Source organism: Aotus nancymaae, unplaced genomic scaffold (assembly GCF_030222135.1).
Source record: "Aotus nancymaae isolate 86718 unplaced genomic scaffold, 86718_ANA_hifiasm-v0.15.2.pri h1tg000108l, whole genome shotgun sequence".
NCBI classification, from domain to species: Eukaryota; Metazoa; Chordata; class Mammalia; order Primates; family Aotidae; genus Aotus; species Aotus nancymaae.
Window position 1 is genome coordinate 33,281,391 of NW_026988523.1, and position 12,702 is coordinate 33,294,092.

Genomic DNA, 12,702 nt, shown 5'->3' on the forward strand with positions numbered 1-12,702 from the left:
GGCTGTAGGGCCCTTCCACAAAGCACAGTGGTGCTAAGAAGATGCAAAAAAGCTAACAGATAAAAAGACTCATGGCCCAAGAACTCCCTAGATCCCCAGCCATGCCCCAAATCATAACCAACCACACCAAGGGTTTGATATGATTTTTTTATTAACATATAATAATATATTTAATAAAAAATAGTATCCACTCTGGCTCTCTCCTCCACTGCAAGGGGAAGAGTGGTGAGGAGGGGCTGGCACTGCCCACCCCTAGGCATCCGGACAAGCCCGGCCTCCAGGGCTCCCCTCTACCCCCTGCTTTCCAACAGGCTCTGACCTTCAGACAGACGGTTCAAAGTTACAAGTGCTTTAGACCCTCCCTTGAATTCCCCCAGGCCCACCCCTTGCACAGAATTCAGGGGCCACCTGGACAAACCCCTTGGTTTTTCTCATTCTTGGGATCCTTCATTCATGCTAGAAAGAGGATCTGGGAGTCTCTACTGGCCAGGGAGAAGGGAGGAAAGGAACGGTAGTAGGGGATGGGGCCACGAAGAGGGATGATGATGAGGTCCCCTCACTGGAGCCGGTCACTGCGGAATGAATCCTCCACAGCAGGATCGGGTAGCAGGGCACAGGGGTCACTCAGCATGTTTAGCCCTTCCAGGCCCAGTGGCTCCATGCGCAGCTCATCTTCTAGCCCTAGCCCTAGCTCCAAGCCAGCTGCTGACACCTCAAAGCCAGGCACTCCGGCCAGGGCTGCTGCAATCTCCTTAGAAAAACCTGGAGAGGAGTCCCCTGTGGGTAGAAGAGACAGGTGAGGACCCCATGCCCTGTAAACTTTTCTAAGACCCCTCAATCTCCTGCTCATCAGTGAACACGTCATTCCCTCCTTCCATTTCCCATCACCACCCACACCCCCTCACCTGCGAGGATGACGTTAGGCCCTGAGCCATGGCGGGAACAGTGGGTCAAGTTCTGGTGGTTGAGGGTGTGGGGATCCTGGGGGCCACCCATTGGCCCCTCACCCCCTAAAAATCCAGGCCCTTCAGAAAAGCCAGGGGGATCCAGCACCAGGCTGGTTGATGGGCTCTCCATGCTGAACTGCTCCAGCTATGGACACACAGACAAATCTTGAGGAAGTAGGGTTTAGAACTGGTATTCCTGCCTAGCCCTGCTGACATATTCCCTTTGCCCAGCAACCTTCAACCACCCCAGGAACAGAGGCAATGACAGAGGGAGGTGGCAGCAAGCAGAGCGACAGAAGCGAGCACGGGGCCCGAAGTAAGTATGGGCACCGTACCTGCTGGGCCAGAGCATGTGCATGCCAGGAAGAGAACGGGTCAAGGCAGAAGTCATCAAAGAGCAAGCTGAGCAGAAATAGAGGGGCGGGAGTAGGGTCAAACGCAGGAAGAGAGGAGCCCAAAGCTGGCAGTGCTATGTTACCTTGGGGGAGAGGAGATCTCCCTACCACCCCCCTCGCCTACATCTCCCCATTCACAGTGCACCAGAGATGCCATTCAGGCCCCAATGACCCACCCTGACCCCCTCCCCCTGCTTTTGAGTGAGGAGCCTGAGTACTCACATTCCCCAGGTTGAAGTCACTCACTGGCCGGTGGTAAGACAGTTGCCCGTGCCCACTGGGCCCAGGTGGGTACAGCATCCCATAATGAGACTGCCTGCCTGGGGGCTGCCCACCCGATGACTGCACTGAGCAAGACTGAGAAGGCAGCCCTGGCTGCTGTAGAGACTTTGGGGTGTGTGGCTGGGTAGGCAGAGCCAGATGTGGCGGGCTGTATGGGTATGGGGGCAACCGATGGTCAGTGGGCAGTTTACTGGTATCCAGGGGGACGCCCTGAAAAGAAGTAAAAAGAGGGAAGCTTACCCCTCGGTGTATACTCCAAGAACTCTTAGTCGGGGCTTCCCACCCTCTTTAGCTACAACCATTCTCAAAGCAAATGTGACAACATTCTACATTCTCATGGGCATCGCTGGGGTTGAGTGCAGGTTGAGTGCAGTTACTCAAAATGTGTATCAGTCAGCCAGGCGCAGTCACTTATGCATGTAATCCCAACACTTTGAGAGGCCCGAGGTGGGTAGAGCACCTGAAGTCATGAGTTTGAGACCAGCCTGGCCAACATGGTGAAACCCTGTCTCTACTAAAAATACAAAAATTATGCCAGACACAGTGGCCCAAGCCTGTAATCCCAGCACTGTGGGAGGCCGAGGTGGGTGGATCACGAGATTGGGAGTTCGAGACCAGCCTGGTCAACACAGTGAAACCCCGTCTGTACTAAAAATACAAAAATTAGCCAGGCATTGTGGCGTGTGCCTATAATCCCAGCTACTCAGGAGGGTGAGGCAGGAGAATCTCTTGTACCCGGGAAGCAGAGGTTGCAATGAGCTGAGATCGCACCACTGCACACCAGCCTGAGAAGCAGAGTGAGACTCCATCCCTCCCCACAAAAATACAAAAATTAGCCAGGCATGGTAGTGGGCACCTGTAGTCTCAGCTACTTGGGAGGCTGAGACAGAATTGTTTGAACCCAGGAGGTGGAGATTGCAGTGAGCTGAAATTGTACCACTGCACTCCAGCCTAGGTGACAGAGCGAGACTCCGTCTCAAAAAAAAAAATGCAATGCATATCAGAATGAAAGTGACATAGTGAGGCTAACACAGGGGTAATTTTAAATCTACTCCAGGCCAGGCACAGTGGCTCACGCCTGTAATCCCAGCACTTCGGGAGACCGAGGTGGGTGGATCACTTGAACCTGGGAGGTGGAGGTTGCAATGAGCTGAGATCATGCCGCAGCACTCCAGCCTGGGTGACTGAGTGAGATGCCTACTCAAAAAATAAATAAATCTACTTCAGAAGTAAACTATTCTCTTTTTTTGAGACAGGGCCTCACTCTGTTGCCCAGGCTGGAGTGCAGTGGTGCAGTCATAGTTGGAACTATAGCCTCAACCTTCCTGGCTCAAGAGATCCTCCCGTCTTAGCCACCCCAGTAGACAGGACTATAGCGTGCACCACTGCGCCTGGCTAATTTTTTAATTTGTTGTAGATATTGGGTCTCACCAGATTGCCCAGGCTAGTTTCAAACTAGCAATCCTCCCACCTTGGCCTCCCAAAGTGCTGGGATTACAGGCATGAGCCACTCCACCCAGCCCTACAAGCAAACCATTCTTAAACCCTGGAATGGAACTATTTATTGTTAGTAATCAAGTGACTGAGGTTGAGAACTGCTGTTCTATAGCCTTGAAGAGGCCAGAGGGAGTGGGAGAAGAAGGAAGGAAAAGGAGAAAGACAGGGAGGGAAGTCAAGCTCACTCCACACTCTGAGAACAGAGCCCTTGCTAGCCTGGCCTGTCTTTCCTACAAAAGAGGGGAACTGAGTAAAGATGGAACACAGAACACACATTCCAGGAACAGCAATGGAGGAGGAAAAAGTTGGGCAAAGGAGAGGGAAAAGTACATTTGGATGAAAGAAAAGAGGAGCAGAGACAGCAAACAAGAAGAAAAGGACAGGAAGGGAAACAAGGGCTACGAATTTCATCAGTGAGGAAAAAGCTCAAACTGAGGGGTTTGAGTTCTAGTCTCAACTCTTCCTAACTCAGTGTGTAAAATTGGAAAAGTCACTTTCCCTCTTGGTCTCACTTTCCTCACCATAAAGTGAAGGGAAGGCTGGGTGCGATGGCTCACACCTGTAATCCCAGCACTTTGGGAGGCTGAGGAGGGCAGATCACGAGGTCAGGAGTTCAGAACTAGCCTGGCCAACATGGTGAAACCCTGTCTCTAATAAAAATACAAATTTAGGGCCAGGCATCGTGGCTCACGCCTGTAATCTCAGTACTTTGGGAGGCCGAGACGGGCAGATCATGAGGTCAGGAGATTGAGACCATCCTGGCCAAGATGGTGGTGAAACCCCATCTCTATAAAAACAAAACAAAACAAAACAAAAAATCAAATTTAGCCCGGCGTGGTGGCATGCATCTGTAATCCCAGCTACTCAGGAGGCTGAGGCAGGAGAATCGCTTGAATCCGGGAGGCAGAGGTTGCAGTGAGCTGAGATTGCACCACTGTACTTTAGCCTGGGTGACAGAACAAGACTCTGTCTCAAAAAAAAAAAAAACCATGGAAAGGATAGGAACAGAGGAGGTAAATAAAAGGAAAGGGCAAGACACTATTTGTCAAGCATATACATGGGCTAGGTGTGGTGCTCAGTATTTTATGTATGTTATTTCATTTGATCCTTACGAACCATCCTTGTTTTAGAAACGAAGATACTGAGGCTTACAGAAATTAAATAACTTGTCCAGGTGACTGCTAGTAAGAGGTGGAGCCAGGATTTAAAACAAAAAAGCTTAACCACAGGGTTTGAGTTTGCACTGTGAAGCAAGAGGAGACAAGATGGATAAAAGATGGGGCAGGTGGAGAACAGAGAAATAGAAGGGGATGGGTGCAGAGTAGGTATCTGAGGAAAGGAGGGTGGGAGGGAAACAACATGGCAGGAAAAGAGAAAAGGGAAGGGAGACAGACGTGCAGGGAAGGCAGCCACGCATACCTGAGTGATGGAAGACAAGGTGGGTGACATTGTTGGCGAAAACTGTTTGGGCAGCTGCTGTTGGGACCTTCTGGCGTCGGCTGGGCCCGCGGGCAAACTCAGGGGGCTGAGGGGCACACGGCGGTGGCGGGGGGAGGCCCCAGGGGTAGAAGCAGGGTAAGGGGGGGCACCCAGAACAGGGGATGAAGTGGAAGAGGAGGAAGAGGTGGAGGAGAGAGCCGGGGCACTGAGTGAGGGGTGGCCCAAGGAGGTGGTGGGCAGTGCATGCTGGGCCAAGGAGGAGGCAGGCAGAGAAGGGTGGCTGTGGGAGCCCTGGAGCTGGGGCTGAGGACTGCTCAGGGAAGCCTGGAGGTTGGGATTGCTTAGGGAGGACTGAAGGGATGGGTGGCTGAGAGGTGAATGAAGTCCTGCAGGCACAGACAAAAAACCAGAGATGCCAACATTACTGATGGGAACTGGGCCCCTTTCCGCCCAGAATGTGTGGCAGTGACCAGACTATGAAAGCGGCAACACAATGTTCTCCCTACTCTATCCCTGACAGCACTGCCCATTTGGGGGCTGCCCTTCCTCTTCTTTCTAGGAAACACCACACCCACCAGTTATCACTGGCTGGGAACTGCCATGAGGGAATCCTGGGGTGCAGAGGTGACAGGCCGGTGTGGGTGGTCACAGCAGGATCTCAGGTGCTCAAGCCTCCCTCCCCTTCATCCTTCCAGCCAGGCAGCACCCAGTGGGCACATGGCCAGGACAGCCACTCACCTGGTACATCATAGCTTGGGCCCAGGCCCATGCCCCCGCTGATGCCCAGGTGAGTCATGGTGTGGGTCAAATTGGAGGTACTGTTGCCCCCACTCAGGCTAGGGTAGGCTGTCTCTTCAGGGTCCAGGGGGGTGGGCAGTGGTGGGGGAAAGTGCAGGTTGGTGAGGTCAGGTAGGGAGCCCCCCGTGTTCATGGCAGGTGGGAGGACAGGCACATTGGCAGGCTGGTCAGGAGATGGAAAGATGCTAGGGGAAGGAGAGAAAAAGAAAGACGTAAATAGGAGGTGGGTACAGTGGTCAGGGAAGAGCAGAGATCAGTCTCCTACATCTCCCTGTACTTCCTTCCCCTACCTCTCAGCCAACCTCAGGGAGTACTTACTTAATTCCAGGGACTTCACAGGACCGAGGTCGGGAGGAGGATGAGGATAGCTGAGGAGAGAAGGCAGAATGTGGAAAATGAGGACAGTGCTCAGTGGAAAACCCTGGAAGGCCTGCCCCATGGCAAGGGATAGCAGAGAGATGAGTGGGGACACCCAGTGGCCTCTGCCTACCTTCTTAGCATCCCATGGCTTCAGCAAATGCTTGTCATCTAGCAAATTCTCCTCAATAGCAGGTACTTGAAAGAGAAAGACTGGTGATGGGAGAGTTGGAGAAAGAGCCAGTAAGGCAGGACAGGAAGCAGAAGCAGGTGGGAAGGAGTCCTGCTCCCTGAATCCGTACACAATCCCAACACCAGCCCAGAAATTCTTTGGCATTCAGTACCCACAGCAGTGAGGAACACATACCTTTGGGATCCATTTCACCATCCAAAATACCTGCAAGAGAGACAGTGGCGTTGGCTGCAGTGCTCACTTGCCTACCTGCTTTAAATAGCTTCATGGTTACTCCCAACCCTGGGACAGGGCCACTTACCCCCACGGCGGCTGGGCAGGATGCTGGGAGGTGTGGAGCCTGGGTAGGTATCCTGGGGACTGGGGTTCATCACACTTGTGTGAAGGGCAGAGTCAGAGCTTGTCCTGTGTGGGGAGCAGTGAGCTGGCACCAGTGACAGTCTTCCTATTCCCTAAGCCCTGCCCAGCAAGGGAAAACACTAGCTGGGCTGGAACAGGGTGGGGGTGAGGGAGTAGGGCCCCAGGAACTACAGATAAGAGGAGATGTGGCTTAAAGAAGGCAAAGGACATCACCTGTTAAGCGCAGATGGTAGTCGAAACAACTGCCCCTTCTCTGCAGGGAAATTGCCCCAGGGCATCGTCCTGGGGTGGAAAAACAAAGTCATAAGGAACAAGGCTGGCAAGGGACAAGAAGGTGGGCATAGCGGTTGGAAAATGTGGGGCAGCCAAGGTGGAAGTGAAGATGGCTGGGCACCCAGATCATCCCCTTTTCTTTCTGGTTCTTCTCGTGTCTATGACTGACCGCTCCCCCAGTGAATCTAAGAGATCTGGAAACTTCTCAACTTCTGTCAGGACAAGCTAAATGGGAATCTTGGAGTCTAGCAGCTCTTCTGGGTATGAGCATTGAGGGTTAAGATAGACGAGGGGAGGGTTTCAGAAATCTAAAAGTGCCAGGGCACTACATCTGGCACCCATCCTTGACAGAAGGTTGCCATTTTCACCTGCCCCTCTGCCATTCTCCCTTCCCCCTTACACACACACCCTACCCTGGCTACGGTTCCCATTGGTTCTGCTCTGGCTGGACTGGGAGGCTTGACCACTCGTGTCAACATGGCCAAGGCTGGACTCTGACCCACCTACTCCACCTGCCGCCTCCTCTCTCAGCTCTGCCGTTATAGGAAGAGGTACTGTTGAAACCTTAGCCCCAACCCAGAAGGGGCAGCTCCCTCCAGAAACATGTCAGAGAGTAGGCAGGAGCTTCTGCCCACCCTGGACACTTACCTTCGCCAGCTGGACTCTGGGGGAGGAGATAAGTAGGCAGGACTGTAGGGAGAGCTGTCAATGTGAACAGCACCAGTTAAGGAAAAAAGTAGAGAGGCTAGATGAGAGAACAATGGAGGCAGCAGATTAAGGTGTTTCAAGAAACACAAACCTTTCTCCTCCTCTATGAGGGACAACAATAGGAAGAACAACAAAGAATGGAAGAGAAAAAGGGAATCATGTCTAAAGGGACTGAAAAATACAAGAGAATGTCTGGGCAGGACTTGGAGGAAACAGGTATGCAGGTCTCTGAGACTGAAAGCTCAGAACAGAAATGTGAGGAGAAGGGACCCAATCTCCTTTAGCAGGAGACAAGGAAGCCTCCTCTGGCAGCAAACTGATGTGAGGACAGCCAGAGCCAGCTGGAGAGAGGGGACACAGCCTCAGCAGCAAAAACTCCTTATCACAGGTGCAGGCACTTATGCAGGCGCTCTGGTCACTTTTCAGGGAAGCTGGATAAAGAAGAGCTCCAGGAGGCTGGCCGCGGTGGCTCACCCTGTAATCCCAGCACTTTGGGAAGCCGAGGCGGGCGGATCGCGAGGTCTAGAGATCGAGACCATTCAGGCCAACATGGTGAAACCCCGTCTCTACTAAAAAATACAAAAAATTAGCTGGGCATGGTGGCGCGTGCCTGTAGTTCCAGCTACTCGGGAGGCTGAGGCAGGAGAATTGCTTGAACCCGGGAGGCAGAGGTTGCAGTGAGCCAAGATCACGCCACTGCACTCCAGCCTGGCGCCTGGTGACAGAGTGAGACTCTGTCTCAAAAAAAAAAAAAATTTGGCCGGGTGCGGTGGCTCAAGCCTGTAATCCCAGCACTTTGGGAGGCCGAGGTGGGTGAATCATGAGGTCAAGAGATCGAGACCATCCTGGTCAACATGGTGAAACCCTGTCTCTACTAAAAAAATACAAAAAGTTAGCTGGGCATGGTGGCACGGGCCTGTAATCCCAGCTACTCGGGAGGCTGAGGCAGGAGAATTGCCTGAACCTGGGAGGCGGAGGTTGCCGTGAGCCGAGATCGCGCCATTGCACTCCAGCCTGGGTAACAAGAGCGAAACTCCGTCTCAAAAAATAAATAAATAAATAAATAAATAAAATTTTTTTTTTTAAACATCAGTTGACAGAGGAAAAGCAGTCAGGTTAAAACAAACAAAAAAGAAGAGCTCCAGGAGAAAGATGGACTGTACAACACTTCAGGTCCTTCCTATGAGTCCCTGAGGAACTCCATCCCACTGCCTTTCAGATACCCCCAAACCCCCTGTAAAGGATATGTGGCGGGGGTATCGGCGAAGTGGGGACACCATTCTTCGGGGATCTCGCTGCACCCGTTCCACCAGCCCATGGTGCCGAGTGCTCCGAGATGAATCCAAAGGTGAGTGGAGGGGGCTCTGCCAAAAAAGACAGAAGTCAGCAGAGGAAGCAGCCTAAGAACCTCCACTCCTCCCTGGCTGGTGTCTACTCACCTGGAACTCGGCCAGGCCAGAGTCAATCTGGTTAACATTGGGCAGAGATCCACCATAATGAGAGCTCCTTGTGTATGCCAGTCGCAGTTTTTGTGCCTGTAACTGAGACATGGGGAACAAGTGGGAATGTAAGGAAGGTCCTGGACACTATTTCCTTCAGCCATCCTTCCCATCTCTGTCACCAGGATATGCTGCTGCCGCCACTGCTTTTAAAATATTTGGGCCAGGCACAGAAGCTCACATCTGTAATCCCAGCACTTTGGGAGGCAGAGATGGGAGGATCACTTGAGCCCAGGTGTTGGAGACCAGACTGGGCAATATGGTCAGAATCCATTGCTACAAGATCACCTGAGCCCAGGAGGTAGAGGCTGCAGTGAGCCACGTTTATGTCACTGTGATCCAGCCTGAGTGACAGAGTGAGATCCTATCTCAAAAAAAAAAAAAAAAAGTAAATAAAAATAAGGAAATAATCTGCCAGACAGGTGGATCACCTGAGATCAGAAGTTTGAGACCAGCCTGACCAACATGGAGAAACCCCATCTCTACTAAAAATACAAAATTATCCAGGCTTGGTGGTGCATGCCTGTAATCCCAGTTACTCGGGAGGCCGAGGCAGGAGAATTGCTTGAACCTGGGAGGCGGAGGTTGTGGTGAGCGAGTAGTTTCTTCTACTTCTAGCAGTAGAAGAAACCAAGATCACTCCATTGCACTCCAGCCTGGGCAACAAGAGTGAAACTCCGTCTCAAAAAAAAAAAAAAAAAAAAAGGGGAAATAATCTGCCAGAAAAAAGGCCAGTGTTGGAGTTTGAAAGGTCCCCTGAGATTTGGTGCAAATAACCCACCAGAGCCCATCTGCAAACTGCCCTCATCAATGATATCACTACTGCTTGATATCACCCTGTCAGGCAGAGCCAGATATTCTGCTGCTCGGGGCCTGTCTCATTTGGCATCAGTCTAAGCAGAGTCCCTGAGGGGGCTGCCAGGAGCCCCTGGGCTACTCACAAGGGGGAGTGTCTATTAGGAACCTCTGCTTTCTTTCCAGATGCATCCAGGACTAATTCAGAGATTAACAGGAAGGCCACAGGTGGATGTCACAGAGCCATTACTGCCAGACTCATTCCTTCCCACTCTGGAGAGCAGAGGCTTCTAGGCTCTGCCACTTGCCCAGTCTCAGGAAGGCCACACAAAGCCTGCACCTCCCAAACTAGAACATCCAAGGAATGACAGCTCTCCTAGCTGGAAAACAGCACGAAAACCAAGGGGCATTCTTCTATTGAATCCTAAGGCTCCTGAATTGGCAGGGAAGCCTGGAGAAGGAGGGTGGGAGAGAGAGCAGTAGCCCACTCCAGCATGGGCCAGAGCCATCTTCCTGGTCTCATCCTCACTTTGGGGAGGTATGTCTGGCATAGACATAAGACAGCCTGGCATGAGTTTAGTTTGTGTACAGATGTCCTATCTCTGTGAGAGGCGAGAATCTATTTCCAAGGCTCAGGCCCTGCCACCAGTCAAATCAACAGGCCCAGGGCAAGGCCATGGGGAGGGCAGCTGGGGAGGGGGAAGTTCTAAGAGCTTTCAGGGTCACACTCTTGTACAGAAACCAACATCAGAACTGACTTTCTGTCCCAGGAGGTCAGCCTCGTGAGTTTAGTGGGGACTGCGCTGATCTCTGGGCCACTTTAAGACCACTAATAACATATGTGGCAACCCCTGTCTCTCAGTGGTATAGCCCCCAATGGCCATATCTATCTCAAATGAGCCCTCCCACCTGGCCAGATAACAGGCTGAGTCCCAGATCTCTTGTCCCTAGCTCTAGACTTTTGGGTCCCCTGGCCATGTATGCCCACTAGACTTTTCTGTGTAGATGAGACATTAACCAGCAGGAGCAAGGTGGGTAGAAGGGGCCTTTTAAGAGATTAAGGCACTGTAAAGAGAAGCCCCAGCTTTGAGTTTCACACAGCCTTTCTTTGCACATACGAGCCCTAAGATCCCACCATGCCTCTGCTAGAATCACAGTCCCAAGGGCAGGGCCTCATGCTATTAAGATCAGCCTCCCTCCCATCTTCCTGTCTCTGTCCCCAACATGATGAAAAGCTCCTAAAGGGGAGCAGTCTACAGTTAAATATTAATCTTCACTGATTACAGTGGGTTATGCACACACATGCATCTAAGTGTGCAAATGTGTGCGCAGACACCCCCCAGATTTGCCTCTCCATCCAACTTCTGACTCCCACAAACTAGGGCACATGGTCCCAAGAGACTCAAAGGGGAAAGAACAACAACACAAGACTAACAGTCAAGGGAGATACACGCAAAAATACAACCAGAGTCACAGTCATAGACGCAACACAGTCAGACCAGCAGAAAAAGGCTGGAGATGCAATAACGTTCCACCATCAACCCTTAAACTCCTTCTAGCTCTCAGTCGTGAGGAATCACTGCAACATCCTCACCTACTGTTTTTTAGAAGAATGTGTCCCTAAATTAAGACAGCATACCACATAGGCAGACTCTCACCCTTGGCTCCCTCTGACATCCAGCCTTGGGAAGCAAGAAACCAAGGCCGGGGGGCTTCAGAGGCAGACTGGCAGAGGCCTGAAAGTTCTTTCAAAAACTTCCTAGGAATGAATATTCCCTACAAATAGAAGAACCTCCAAGACACCCTACACACTTACCCATAAAACAGCCATCTCCCTAGAAAGCTCAGCAAACCATAGAGTGCCACACAACTTATGGTCGAACGGTTACCAGTTTTATAAAGGATTCAAAACCCTACCTCTCCTCCAAGGATGCCAGGCAAAACACCAAGCAATGGACCTCACCTTCATTCACGTCAGGAAACCACAGGAAGTATTTGAAAAAGGAAGCAAAAGGACGGGACGCTAGAGGGGACTTCCTGCCCCACTATACACAGCCCCTCTCTTTCAACCACTCAAAGGGTCCTTTCCCGGGGGCACAAAGCGGGAAAAGTAACACAGTAGGGCAGAGGGACCAGTTTGGAGGAGATCACAAACTCAGAGGAGCCAGATTAGAGACAAGCAGTCCTCCTCCCCGGCCATACCCCAATAGCAGGCATGCTTCAGTGGCGTCCTCGATGGGACTCCGTCAGGGATGCACAAGGATCACTCACCTCCTACCTCCGCCAGACTTCAGGCGACCATCTCCCCTCTCCGCCCACTCCCGCCTCACGTACTCGGCCCCCAGTCGGCTGGCTCTACGCTCCCAACCTCTCCGGAGTTTCGGTCTCCCCCGGCAAAATCCGTCTTCCGGCCCCTCGGCCTTAGCCCGCGGCCCCTGCCCCGTTCCGCCTACTCGGCTGCGGCGCCCGCCCCCGCCCCGCCTCTCCGGTCTCTGCTCCATAACTGCTCAGCTCTGTTCGGCACCCCAGCGCGGCCCCTTACCCGGGTGGAGCCGATGTCCATCATCACCTCCTCGAAGGCCGCCGTCTCCTCGGCCTGACGCTGCTTCTGCAGCGCGATCTTCTCACTAAATTTGCGCGGATTGGAAGCCGAGGATGTGGCCGAGCCAGGCCCGTTCGCCCCCGATGTCGCCATCTTCCTCCCCCGTCCCTCCCTGCCACCCTCCCAGTACCAGCCGCGGCCTCCGCCGCGGCTCCGGCCCGGCTCTTCCAGCCGTAGCCACCGCCGCCTCAGCTAGCACCGCGAACCCGGCCCCAGCCTAGCCCTGACCTGTTGCGCGCGGGGGGCGCCGGGAATTGTAGTTTGTTTACGAGACTCCTTCACGTTCCCAGTCACACGGCATTGGGAGGAAACGGACTTCACTTCCCAGCAGCCCTCCTGACTCCGGGAACTGGGAACTTCGCTCCACCCTCTTGGCTACTCCCTGCGAGAGGCAAGCTGGGAAGAGTAGTTCTAAATTAGTCGTGAGCCTACGAACGCAAAGGGGAGAGGGATTAAGGAGGAGGAAAGGTAGAGGGAAGAGGAGGGGAGGGGAGGGGAGGGGTGGAGAACGGGAGAGAAGTACCAAGACACAAAGGAGGAAACATTTGGTCATCTT

General features: G+C 52.7%; 1 protein-coding gene across 3 annotated transcripts; it reads right to left on the bottom strand.

Moving 5' to 3' along the window:
* Positions 1 to 139: 139 nt before the first annotated feature.
* Positions 140 to 12,519, bottom strand: CRTC2 (CREB regulated transcription coactivator 2). Of its 3 annotated transcripts, XM_064370786.1 has the most exons (15): positions 12,375 to 12,519; positions 12,087 to 12,171; positions 8,690 to 8,791; positions 8,496 to 8,614; positions 7,191 to 7,250; positions 6,483 to 6,551; positions 6,211 to 6,314; positions 6,084 to 6,113; positions 5,850 to 5,929; positions 5,678 to 5,727; positions 5,300 to 5,544; positions 4,541 to 4,947; positions 1,565 to 1,834; positions 906 to 1,092; positions 140 to 777 (listed from the first exon to the last, which is right to left on the bottom strand). In XM_064370786.1, exons 2-15 carry the CDS (start codon positions 12,108 to 12,110, stop codon positions 557 to 559), a joined length of 1,968 nt encoding a protein of 655 aa, XP_064226856.1. In that variant the 5' UTR covers positions 12,111 to 12,171; positions 12,375 to 12,519; the 3' UTR covers positions 140 to 556. The 3 variants fall into 3 exon arrangements, with proteins under 3 accessions (XP_064226856.1, XP_064226855.1, XP_064226854.1); XM_064370785.1 differs by lacking the exon at positions 12,375 to 12,519 and having other exon boundaries at positions 5,850 to 5,914; positions 12,087 to 12,261; XM_064370784.1 differs by lacking the exon at positions 12,375 to 12,519 and having other exon boundaries at positions 12,087 to 12,261.
* Between the last annotated feature and the right edge of the window lie 183 nt (positions 12,520 to 12,702).